This window comes from Topomyia yanbarensis, chromosome 3, assembly GCF_030247195.1.
Source record: "Topomyia yanbarensis strain Yona2022 chromosome 3, ASM3024719v1, whole genome shotgun sequence".
Lineage (NCBI taxonomy): Eukaryota > Metazoa > Arthropoda > Insecta > Diptera > Culicidae > Topomyia > Topomyia yanbarensis.
In genome coordinates, this window is record NC_080672.1 from 369,233,377 (window position 1) to 369,247,253 (window position 13,877).

General features: G+C 38.3%; 1 protein-coding gene across 7 annotated transcripts in view; it reads left to right on the forward strand.

The window, feature by feature from the left end:
• LOC131693261 (PDZ and LIM domain protein 3) overlaps positions 1–13,877 on the forward strand; it is a 115,533-nt gene that overhangs the window by 44,394 nt on the left and 57,262 nt on the right. Inside the window, exon 1 of one of the 7 annotated variants that reach the window (XM_058980960.1) lies at positions 1,365–2,036. The exons of 1 other annotated variant lie outside the window; for it this stretch is intronic. In XM_058980960.1, coding sequence (XP_058836943.1) covers positions 1,920–2,036 — 117 coding nt within the window. In that variant the 5' untranslated portion in view covers positions 1,365–1,919. Of the gene's footprint in view, positions 1–1,364; positions 2,037–13,877 lie in introns of those variants that run through there. 5 more of the 7 variants (XM_058980958.1, XM_058980956.1, XM_058980959.1 and 2 more) reach the window with 5 other exon arrangements.

Sequence of the window (13,877 nt, forward strand, 5' to 3'; positions counted from 1 at the left end):
TAGGAAGAAATATCGTGTTTACGTACCTGCCCGAGAAATACAGATTGATGGCGTAGTCTTCGATATGGAGCTTGATTACGAAGAAATCCTTAGGTATATAGTTGGTCATCTCAAGAATGCTTCGCGCCACCCAGTGAAAAAAGTGGATTACACATAATTGCGCAAATATTTAAACTTGGTAGAATTCGAGCACAGCAACTATTTTTTAACAAATTTTATTAAAAGACTTCTAAACTTGTTTTTTGAAAACGCGCAGCTTCCTGGATACTTTTTATCAAATATCTTTTTTCCTTTTTTTATTTCGACTATGTTAGTCACATTTTCTTTTTTACATTTTAACGACATTCTATTAGCTAGAGATTACTGGGTAGGGAAAGTTATGAAAATTAGAGCCATAGTATTCAAGTGAGAGCAAGGATGTGAAGTAAACAGATCGGAAAACTAGAAGTGGCAGGGTCATTAGAACAGGCTTAATATTGTACGGGCTTAATCTTTGTCTTCTGTTAATGAGGGTCGAGCTTAGGCAGAATAACTACGAATCACCCGAGTTCACTAACATGTGTCCTGATAAAGGTAGACATATCTATCTTTACCGTAACAACCGACTATCAAATATCTTAAAAAAAATCTTGAAACCTTCCATCATCTACTTGAACTATACTAATTTTGGAACAAAGGATACAATAACCCCAACCCCACTTTACTTCTTCGTATTATGATATGAATTTTGTAATTGAATCAACGGTGTATTACGATCTTGTAATCTTTCCTCTGTTGAGTTATTGTTCAAATGATCAGATATATTGATTTTAACGTCTACATGCTCAGTGAAAACAGTCTAGTTGTTTCTGTGAATGAAGACTTCCGAAAAAGCTTGTGGGTTAGAAACACTTTTCAGTATTACATTTATATCGACGCACGTACGCATTTGTATAAAGATATTTCATGTTTTCTTTGGAAAAAAGCTAGTCACTCTAGCGGTCACTATGCCGAGAAAGCATAATGACAATTTCCACGAAAACTCCTAAATCAATATGACTTTTCCTCACAAACATCATCTGCACTAGCATCTAGACAATGTTGACGATCATTCCGCCAACATTCGCCGGTATTTTTTTTCGGCACCCACAGTCCGAGAGTTAATAACCGTGCATTCACTCAGTGAGAGAAGTGAGACTGGCCGGTTCGGTGAAACGACCTCCTACTACCGCATCGCATATTGTAGCGGCTGCTGACGATGATGATGATGATCATCATCATCATCATCGAGTTTTCCGCGGTCAGGAAAAAAACCTCTCCCACCCCCGAGCGAGTGATCGTGCTCGCTGTTCACCGAGCTAACGGGCAAACAAACAAATTTTAGTACATGAGTGGCTTTCCTGACGATTAAAATAAATAAATTTATTTTTCCCTCGGACCCGAATGCTAAAAAGCGGTGAGTGCAAAGCAAAGCAGCCCCCAGTTCTGCGCTTGTGGTGTCGTGTCGAAAGATTAAAGAGCATATAGTGCTCTCAAACGGTGGTTTTTTCTTCGGCCGGTCGGACTGGTTTCGTAGGACAAGCAACAGAAAAAAACGAACAAAAAAAATCGCGAATTTTCACTATCGATATCAAAATTTGATTGATTAGCTTAGAAACGAAAAAAAAAACAAATAAAAGTTTATCTGGAGTTCATAAGCGGAAGATAAAATCCAAAAGGTGGTGAAAAAAAGGATCGCCGTGTGATATAAGAGTGATGCTGGTAGCTAGAAAAATCGAGAAAACGCTGTGATATTTTAGGTTGTTGTAGTTCTTTTTCCCCCCGAAACGATTTCGCGTGTCCGCGGGTGCGAATTCCGATTTTTCGGTTGATTAATTTTGTTGGTTGTGAGCAGAGTGACCGTTTTGAAAAATCAAAGTGCTAGCAAGTGAATTTTGACAATGAGCCCGAAGCCGCACGATTTTCTTGTTACATTGCGCCGGAAATCACCGCAAATTCCATGGGGCATTCGGTTGGTCGGAGGAACCGATCTGAACGCACCCCTGATCATTACACGGGTAGGTAAAATTTTTAATATTGCCATAATACATCACCAGTTACGCAGTTTGCTGGGACGTGACAACATCGCACCATTTTAATGACAAACATGGCGTAATACGTCCGTGACATTCGTCGAATGCAATGATTCGCGCTGAAGGTGATAGCGGTTCAAGAAAATGCGCAATATCAATATGTGCAAGGAGCGGAAGGAAATGGCGGAAGCGGAACGATGGCTACCATCAGCTGAGGATCTAAAACTGTGTGTTTTCTGCAACGGAAAGAAGGATTTTCACCGACCGAAACGATTTGATACTAGTAGGAACCACAATAACACGAGTTGTGGATGACTGAACGGGTGAAACGGAGCAAAGTAGCTCTTGGGAAAGGCATCTGAAAAAATTCGAATGCCAGAAGAAGCATTCGAATGGCAGCTTTTTTCACGGTCCGAATAGGCCAGTGTAATAAAATTTCTTAATACGGTTCGTAATTTCATCACCAATTGTGTTTTGTAATCACGAAATAGTCATTCGCTTACATTCATTATAATTCCGTTACATCACGAGTCAGTGCCAAGAAACGTGTGGGTGATTGTTTACTAACAAAGAGCCAAATTTCATTTACGATTTTCACCGTTTAAATTTATTATTATTTACACAACGTGCAGGTGCGTTGACCATTAACCTCTACAAATGATTGTATTTCAATAATATTATTTGCAAAACAAATGGTTAAGAATTTTGTACGTTCTAGAAATGTTAAACAGCCCAGATACTATCGCACCAAAAGTCATTTTGGATCGCATTGTTATTATTTCCCATTGCAATGTTACTTTATTGACAGTAATATTGTTATACATAACAGCTCGGTAGATTTGGACCAAGCATCATGGTCGATCATAGGTTCGGATACACGACATAATTTGCTTCTGGAGACACACTTTCTTGGAATGCTTCGAGCTACCATATACTTTATCTATCTGGCCGCAACCGTGTATGTCTTGCCAGATCATGAATTTTTGTACACATTTATTAGTATAAACCATCTTCTATTTGTCCGAAATATCTCCCCAAGTTGTCGCTAAGTAAATTTTTATTCTAATAACAGCCTGAGGTCGACCATCACTTAAGTTTCGTCATCAATAAAAAGGGAAACAATTGAAATTAGTCAGCATTGGATCGTACAGCTTTCGAAAAAAAAAGGAATTCTAGTCAAACTACTCAGTGCAAGCTTGCCTAGAAGAACAATGACGGACATTCATACATTCAAAGGCAGTTGCCAGTTTGACACTTGTACACTGATGTTTGACCTGACCCGATGAGAATGAAGTAACAAGATTATAACAGAGCACAATTTTTGTATCATATTGTGTCATAAATTAGGTCTCGTTGGTAGTTAAAATAACAGAAATTTATAACAAGTAACAATTCGAGATACAGTTTTGAAATATTTCTGTTATGTGTTTCTGATCGGGGACGCTTCAGAATCAATATTTCACGTACACGAAGGATCGTATCGTGCGGTTGGCCGGTTTGACCTCCGCCAAGGATGCCATCCTTTGGGAAAGGGCGCTGAAGTCTTGATGTGTTTAAGCAAATAAATCAGGATGAGAGTGACATTTCTAGGTATTTTAGTGTGTTATAGTCTACTTTCCATCCCACAGAGGTAGCTGCGGTCGAAATCAAACAGGCTTTTCCTCCAGGGATTATCTCTGGTTTACATGGTCGGCTCTTGGCACTGATCAAAAGTCCAAAAACACTGATCTTTCTCTCTTATTTAACATAATGATTTGGCGTGGTGAGTGGTGAAGCTCTTTTTAGTATTTCTACAATAGAGTACTTAGACGGTCGGTAACAGGAACGCTTTAGATTTCTCAGGATCTGTTTATACTCAGGGTATAGAAATAGACCATGTGAACCCACCCCACAATAGGTACAACTTGGATCTCAACGTCGTAAGCAGGCATATAGACGTTGAATAAATGGATTAAACTCGAGGAATGCATCAATGACCCATTAGAATTATGTTTAAGAAGTATAGTGTCTTCAGTAAAGTTAATCCTTAGTATCTAGGCCTTCATGATGTTGCATCAGCGTAGTTCGCAACTCGGCCGCTAGGGCGGCGCGTCACTTAACTTTTAAAAGAGGCATAATATAAGAATGGTGTCTTCGGAAAAGTTTCAAACAATGCTATTCTAAATAACACTTCTGAAGGTATAAACTATATCAGACTTAAAGATTCTGAGATATTGCGCATTTTTTTTAAAAAAAACAACTTCGATAATTGATTTTCACCCAAAACTTGCTTAATTTTAGTCCAATAGTATAGCTTTGTTCCACATATTTCCTCATTATATTCTAGAGAACAATTTACTGTGACATTAGCATCATTTAAATCGAAAACAAGTGGAGAAAAGGTCTATTTTCTAAAAGATTTTATAAAATAAGAAAATTGTTACTATGTTTTAATTGCCGCAAGGTTCTACTGTATCGATTTTGTTGGCTATTTTCGGCAAATTTGAGACTAAGAGAAATGAAAGCAATGAAATTGAAAGACGGATAGGTATTCTAGAGCGAATCAGTTATAAACTTAGAACGGAAAACTAGAACTAGGCAGGCTCATATGGGCATGATCGAAAGGAAATGTTAAGAATTCTTTGCCTTCTGCTTAGTAGGAGTTGGGCGTTGCACCCAAGTCTACCGCATAGTCTATGGTAGAACATAACTCATCATCATGCTTTACCGCCGACGCCGGCCGGCCTAGTTCTAGTTTTCCGTTCTAAGTTTATAACTGATTCGCTCTAGAATACCTATCCGTCTTTCAATTTCATTGCCTTCGTTTCTCTTAGTCTCAAATTTGCCGAAAATAGCCAACAAAATCGATACAAATAAGAAAATTGGAACACTACCAGAATTTGGTAGAACGAGAACAAAAACTCAGACCTTCTTGTTAGCTCTTACCACCTGCGACCACGGCATTATTGTTCTCACCTGAAACTTGGCTACACGATGATATATTAAGCTCCGAACATTCGACGAGATACGCAATTTGTAGTTGCGATCGCAACTTTTCTATCAGTCGCGGAGGTGGTGTTCTTATTGCGATAAAGAAACATCTAACTGTGACTGTACTAAAATCCCCGGATGTAAACGTCGATCGTTATATGATTGCTACTTTTACCTAAGGCTGAACAGTGAGCCTGACGTTCGCTTCTCCACAGTATTCTGGAAAAAGCTAACAGGCGAGACAATGTATTTGTTGTAGGTAATTACAACCTCCCTCATCTCTGGCGGTTTTTTGATAACGATTATAAGTGCGGCTTTCCTGAAAAGGCAACGTAGGACCAAGAGATGCCCATTACAGAAAAGCTGGTGGCTTGTATTAAATCTGCTCTCTTAGCGATGACCTTGACTTCGTCAACGACACGGATGCCTGCCTGCGAAACAATTACTTGACATACTGGTAATTTATAAAAAGCAGAAAGCGTTCCGGGAGTATTCCAGAAAATGTCTTCAAGACAAAAGTTCAGTCCGGTGATCTTTTTTTTTGCAGATCATTTCCAAGATGTACATACCAGCTGTCCTGTCTATCCATCACAACAGTACCTTGATGCATTGCCAACGCATAATATCAGCTTCCCTCTCCTAACGTAAATGATGCCGACGTTAGGGTATTGCATTTTTTTTTTGAATTCTGAAAGCCCCCCCCCCCCCTCTCATATTGTGACAAATGTCAAATTTCACATCATTTGGACAATTCTAGACGCTTAAAAGACGCTTCGCTTAAAATTTTTGAAATTTGTGCTATAGGAAAATGTGGAGGAAAAATATATTAAATGCTATAACTTTTGAAGTAGCAATCAGAAAATTACAATTTATATCTCTTTTTAAAGGAAATAACCTTAGAATTGAGCCCGAGACCTTTCTGTGTCAGTACGTATTATTTCTAAGCGTTCAATCAAGGAAAATACTACCCCAAGTGTAAGGAAAGAAGCTGCTTCAGTTCTTATTTATAAGGTTGGAAATACTCACAATATTGAAAACTACAAAGGAATCTCGGCACTGAACTGTCGGGCTAAAGTTATGGATACGATCGTTTACAATGCGATTGTCGCTGCATCTTCCAACAATACACATCTTTCAGCGCGGATTCGTAAAAAAACGCTCGGTCACTTCGAACTGGATGACGGACACAAGTGTTCTAGTTTCAGCTGTCGACAACTTACGCTTCAATAAGTGGATTCAATATAATATTTTGATTTTGCTAAAGCATTCGACGAGGTACCTCAGAATATTGCTGTTCTGAAACTACAGCGATTAGGATTTTTTTATAGTTAACCACATGGCTGCATTCTTATCTCTCCGTACTCTCCACTTTTGATCGAAATAGTACGACAAGCTCAACTCTATTTGAAATTCCAACTGGTGTCCCTCAAGGAAGCCACAAAGGGCCACTTATCTTTCTCTTATTCATCAACGGTCTCTGCACCCGCATGAAGTCTGGAAAAATTTTCTACGCTGATAAACTGAAAATCTTTCGTTCAAATGCCTCAGGACTCGACTCTGCTATGCTCCAAGATGATATAACCAATATTGGGGAGGTGCTTGATGTGTCATCGAGAGGATGGATTCTATCCGTGACTTGGAGGTGTTATTCGACAAAAAACTTCGTTTCCCCGACCATATCACACTAACCAAATGTTAGCCCTGAGAGGATGAGGATTGGTAGGAAAAAAGAGGTTTTGGTTTGATGGGTAGGCTTACTACCAACCACTGCAGTATGGATTTTTGATAACAGACATACGTCTTCGAAGTTTGAGTTTTTATATCTTTCTTTCACAAGGAATATAAATAAAAATATCAATATAATTTTTGACAATTCCAATTTTGACAGTTTTTTATTCCATTTATTTTTTCTAACGTCATACTCAAAGTCTCGGAACATCGTTGATAGTAAGAAGTAAAATTAAGTTTTTCGTTTTCTATCGAATAGAATCCAGCTTTTTCCTACCAAGAACTAGCAGACTTTTGCTAACTAATCTTGTTGTTAAGTTTACCAACTGGTATCAACGCAAGTTAAAACATAACACCAACAACAAACGTCATCTGGCGCCTCAAAAGCACGATGGGTTGCGTCAAGGATCGTTGGAAAGGGGAAGAAAATTGAGCAGCTTGTTGAGCTATCAACAACGAGCTAATATGTCCATTTCATCCTTTCTTTTTTTTCTACTGTCAACTTTTGAAAAGACTTATTTGTGAAATGACATTTTTTTGTCTGTTCAACAAATCGAACCAGTTGGTGGTACCAAATACAAATATTGTATTTGGTGGTACGTACCAAGGTAAGTTTATTCGAGTTTGCGAAAAAATAACAAGCGATTATTCCTAATAAACCTTCTTCGCTGAAAACACTCGGCTTGGTTGGCGCAGTTTTATTTTTGGTAACATCCCAAGAAAAATGTTTGACACCGACAATTGCACTGGTAGTTCAACCATCATGATCATCAAGGAATGTTGGTGTTGGTGAAAAAAATCTGTAGGTACTTGTGACAGGTATTTCGGGAGGCAAAATGTCCACTACACGTGAGTGCCCAAGCTAGTGACCACAATGTTCGGGAGCTCATGTTGCGAGTGAGACACTAATGTTTACTATGCCGTTTTCGATGATCGTTTGGTCAACGGAATATAATGATTGAAAGTTGATGAATGTGTATTCTTCACAAAATTTCAACACTCACCAAAACGACTAATTTGACGCGCTCTACCGGTCCGATGATGCCGCCTAATGAGACAGAAGCGTCACTATAGGGCAATATGTTTCACGCAATATGTCGGTCAGTGGAAAAGCGTCACCCATCATCTATCATGGACGTAGGTATGTTAGCTTTTAATAAGATCTCGAGGGAAGAAACAAGCAGTAGAGCAGTCGGAAAATAGCAAACGTTCGGTATCAGAAACGACGATTAATGACCTTGCGATTTCAATTAGATCACGTCAGATAGCGACATTGAATGTGTCCGGCGATCCGCGAAATCTAGCGCACAGTTCTTACTCTCGCTTTCTCTGCTTGGACTTTGTCACTGAATTCGCAAATTGAACGAATAAATAAATAGACCGATCTGTTTGGTTGCTTTTCGCTGAAAATCAAAAAAAGTAATGTTCCGACTTTACCGGGACTCGCGGCCATTTGCAATTGTCTATTACGACTCTGTGCTTGCTACATGCCATCTAGACGGTAATATTATTGTTATGTCTCAATTGTTATAATTATCGAGCGTTCTAGAATCCTGGACATATTAGGTCATCTGGTGCTTTCGAAGATGTTTCTTCTCCATTTCAGTAGTTCAAGAAAACGTGGTGGAATGCTTCGTACAGCCATTATATCCGAGGACCTGTGTTACGTTTCTACATTAAACGGCACTACCGTTTCCAGAACTTGAATAGCCTTTCTTACGTTGTGAAGTGTGAAAGGTTCTAGAGCTTATGCATCATCTTAAACTTTTTCTTTGTTCTGCTTCGTTAGATTATCCGATGAGTAACGGATTCGGAGTAACGAGTTCTACATGGCAGCAATTCCCAAATGGTAGGTCAATAGGTTAACAATTGTAACCGGTGTTGCCGAGTTTGTCTTGTGTGCATTGTAGAGATGATCAATCCAATTCAGTTTGGTGCGTGAACCGTATCCGATTCACTCACTAAAATAAATCGACTCTTATCATCGATTCATACTTTGAAAAATGATTGTCGGAGATCGTATTTTTAAAAATGATTGTTTGAGAAAAAACGAGAAAAAATCCGGGACTTTCGTGTTTTTTTCGAGAGTTGTCCTACTGGACCTGTAGAGCTAGGTTCTCGGAAGGGCTCCCCAGCAGAATCACATACTACAATTTTCAGACGAGACAGGCAATGGCGCCCAATAAAACACTGCTTTAGGCCAATTGAAGCGGGCCGTGATTCTGAATGTGATATTGTACGGTTCAGATAGGTGCGGGCGTAGGGACTTCACGATCGCGTGTATCATCGCGAAGCGCTCAAGCATTTGTATTTTAACGTGTTCGATCGCGTGTGCGTTTGTATGTCGCGTGTGCTAACGTGTATGGAACTTCGCGTGTATAAATTCTATTTTATAACCGCTTGCCTTTCGCACATTCGCTTGTGTTCTTGGATGATAGCGCGCGGACCGTGAATCTAATACTTTATGGTGGTGTACGGCTCAGATGCTATAAGAAAGTGAGATCGTGCATATCACTAGATTTCCTGGACATGTCGCCATGGAACGTGTTGTCTAGTGGATGTGAGCTTTATTTTTTGATTGGTCCTACTGAATGTATGGACCTAAGTTACTAGGACCGAGGGTAATGGTTTCCGGGCGTGATCGCGACGGACGATTGTAGGTTCGCGTTTGAAATTTCGTAAGTGCTAAAACGATCATCTTATTACCGGGGTGTTATTAAATTTGCCTGATCGCGGGTGTAAGTGTGCGTTGTTAATCGCGTATGTTTGTCATGTGTGCTCGCGTGCATGTAACTTCGCGTGTATAAAACTAGATTTTGTAACCGTGTGGCGATTCCATTGTGGCCTATATACGCGTGCGTTCTTGGATGGTCACGCTGACCTTCATTCTGATAGTTAGTTTTCGGTGTACAATTCACATTCTGACAGGAAGTAAATTACCAGTGGATATGAGAGCTTTCTTTTTTAATTGGACCAATTGAAGGCATGGACCTAGTCTGCTGATATCAAGGATAGAAACATCCGGAAGTGGCCAATTCATGATCGTGCGAGCGAGGGAGTTTTTAGGTTCACGCTTGAGACCGCTTTCGAAAATTTATAGGAGCTGAGACATCCACTTTATCGCCGGGATGTTATCTTATTTACGAGATCGCGGGCGTAGGTGCCGTGGATGGTCGCGAAGGGCTAAGGATTTGTATATTAACGTGTTTGTCGAGTGAACTTCGCGAGTATAATTTCGATTTTATAATGATGTAGCGTGTATTCTTGAATGATCGCGCGCGAATCGTGAATTTGATGCTTAATTTTTAGTGTATGGTACAGATAGTAGAAGAGAGTCCGCTTCCCCAGGAGTTCCAGATCATGTCACCATGTTTAGGGAATATGAGCGTCACGTTTTTATAGGTTCAACTGAAGGCATTAGTCCAGACTGCTAGAACCGAGGTAAGACTTCCGTTTCATGATCGCATGACTGGTGGGTTAATGTTTGAGACCGCCTTTGGAAGTTTAAAAGTGCTACGTTTACTTAACTACCGGGGCGTTTTCATGTTGGAGAAATTGTGGGTGTAATTATGTGTTGATTATTGCAATTGCATGGTCGCGTTTGTGACCAGGTTTGTGTTATCGCGAAGGCCACGAGCGTTTGTACCTATATGAGTATAGATAGAGTATAGTAGGTATATACTAATAAAAGTTATCATAGTATGCCGAATAAAGAAAAAAGATACAAATAGCTTGATTAGAAGTGTATGGAGCATTTTATTAGTCTACATTATGATGCTCAAACGACAATAAGTGTGTTTTTACAACTTTTGATTTGATTTTTGTGTATCATTGACTACAGGATATTTCTGAATGTTAAAGTGATTGCATAAAAAATGTAAGAGGATTTAAATTCTTTGATTAAAGTCCTACAAAGTGCATACATGAATTTAGTCCAACAATATTAAAATAATATATCTGTTATATCTGTACTAAATCAATCAAAACTTAGACGGTCGGGTTTACCCCACCATTTTTGAAATAGTAAAAATGAACGTTTTCGTAAAACGTTGTATCTAGAAATGAGGGAGTGGGCGTAGCGTATTGGTAAATCGATTGCCTTGTACGCAGCGCACCTGGGTTCGAGTCCCAATCCCGCACATAGGGTTAGAAATTTTTCCTAAGAGATTTTTCTAACCCGAAGAGGCGAATGACCTTAAGGTTGAAACCTCTATAATTGAAATAAAAAAAAAGTTGCCCAGAAGTCTAACCTTTAATTTGGTATACAATACGACTTGATCCTATGTAAAATAAGCATTTTACAGCCAAAACAATTTACTAGGTCAGATTTGCCTCACCTTACCCTACATTAACTTGATTTGTACGAACTAACTAAAATAATCGATATCTAAATAATGTTCATGATATCGATCCACGGTATCTCAGAGTTTTGTGAAATGTTTCACAAGAACGAATATCAGATCGTGATGGATATACCATGAATCAGAATGCAAGTCACGGAGCAGGATATGAATAATATTCCGCATTTTGTGCAATAGTTCGCGTGAAATTATCAACAACGTGGGCTAAATTGCTTGAGCTATGTACAAGATGCTGAAAATGAAAATGATGAGTGATATCTTCTAAGTACGTTAAGTTATTCGCGATAAATAGATAAAATTGAATCTTGAATAATATAGTTGAAAAAACAACCAATTCACGAAGTAAAAAATGAACCATTAATGATATTCTATGTTCTGTGAAATTGACCATGTAAAAATATTTGCACCATACACAGAATTTCATACTGTATGAACATTATCATGAAAGTAGCAAGCTATTTATGTGAAGTCTTAAACCTGCATAAATGGTGGATCGCGAATATTCTGAATTTTGTAAAACAGTTCATTACTAAATATAAAGACTGTTTTGATTTTGTGAACTATTTCATAACCACGAGAACTAAATCTTGATTAAGATATCATGAATCATGACTCAGTATAGTCGTCGTATAGTCAAACAATATCCCTGAATCTAGGATAAAAATCTTGAACCAGTTCAAATTGTCAATTGGTAATAAAAATTAAATATCTTCAGTAATAAGGCGTGATGCAGGTGTTATGGAAGAATAGATTAACCCATTTAAAAAAATAACATGATTTTTAGTAATGGTCCTGTATTCATAATGTTAAAACATGATTGGTTCAGTATTCAAGACAACTCATTTGCGAATCTGGGAACACTTTTTTGTTAAAATTTGCTCCTAAAACACTGTTTTTAAGGCCTCATTGGAATAAATTCATGGTCGTTACTAGAAAACGCACCAAAACCCTCCCATAAGTGATCAAATATGGTATGAATCGACCCGTTGTTCAAGAACATCTGTCATTATGTGGTGATATTTCATGATGATTGAACGGAATTGAATCAAATTGAAATTAGAGCAATGACTAGGACACGAAAAAACAGAGTTATCTATAAAATAACATCAAATATTAAATTTGAGATCCAGGGTAATTTAATTGGTTAACATCTTATTTATAAATCATTTTTATAGCTCTCCAGATATGTTTACAAATTTGGTTTCCAGAAATGAGGAAATGTGTAGAAATCTCTGAAATCTTGGTCGAAAGTAAAGAAGTCATGGTCATGCTATTTATTCCCTGGGGGTAAAACGCATTTTTGCACGTGAAGGGTACAATATCTATAACTTAGTATGTCATGGATCGCATTTCTATTTCGTCTCATCAGTATCGGGCACTGAATTAGCACCAAATATACATTCAATCAACAAGCCCAATGCCTGTGACTGAGTAAGTGATATATCGCATTTTAAGCTCACAAACATAAGTGTTATTCTGCCAATGACTTAATAAGTTAGAGAAAATACAGGTTTAACCCAAATTTGTCCCGAGGGAGTTGGGCATGTTAGCGAAACCCGGTTTTGTTTTCGAAATGTGTAATTAAAAAATCCTAATTTCTGAACGTCCGTACTTAACTTTCTAGTTTTTTGGCTCTACTACGCATGATCGTATATTTGTCCCGTTTTCAATGGGATTTCCTATCTTTATGGGACTGGTTTGTGATCATGGGCAGTCTATGCTTTAGCACAACTTAGCCGTGGATGTTTCAAGTTTTTACAATAATTAAAACTAAAAATACTAAGAGTGTTTGTCTGCCAAATCTTGTTGCGTGTTGAGATCCTTTTCTATGGTGGTGAGGTATTAGTTGCCACATCCGTCGCAGCTAAAGGGTCATTCAGTCTGTCTTCTCTCGTGCTATCGTTCACATCCATGTCATCGTTGGTACTGCTGTTCAGGGTCAGAGGTTGTTTCTTGTTCTTACGGGTCGCTCTAGTAAATCCGTATTCATCTGTATTTGCTTCTTTATTGGTGATGCTAGTTGTTGGTTTGGGCGCGGTTGTCATAGTCGTTGTCTCTTTATTATTAATTAATTGGGTCATTGTTTTTGGTTTATCTGTAATTATCGGTGGCTGCTTGTTGAAATTGGCTGCAATGGATGAGTTTTGACTAGTTGCTTCGGCGCACGTATTCCGTAGTGGGCTGTCTTGTTACAGAATTTGCATTTAGGGGTCTGCCCGGGATATAAGAAAGGTAGTTCTGGGTGTCAACAATTAGGCGAAGAGACCGATTTAAAAAATATTAAAAAATTCTTCACAAAGTACGAGCGCGGAGACATTTTTAAACGGTCGCTATTTTCGACAACGCGCGAATAAATTTTAAGCAATAAAAACATTATTTTACTTTTCAGGACTCGTTCAATTCTTAAAAGTGAGATTGAAGCAGCCACATTCTGGAAAATATCTCCAAACGTGCATGTAAAAACAAAATCGATGAATATATTTCACTGTTATAAAAGCCTAGATATAAAATCTGTTAGCATCAAGCAGGAATCTCATTTCGATAATATTGTTTACCGATTGAAACAGTTTTTACATCCTTGTGCCACACTGTCTTTTCGGAGATTAATTTTCATCTATATATTTACATAAAGGCTACAGCTCGTTCGTTTGAATCAATTTCAATGATAATATCACAACAGCATTGAATACACGAACCTTCATAAATTTTGATTAATTGAACGATAATCCTAAGAAAATCTCTGCCTCAATCAAAACAAGCTACACAG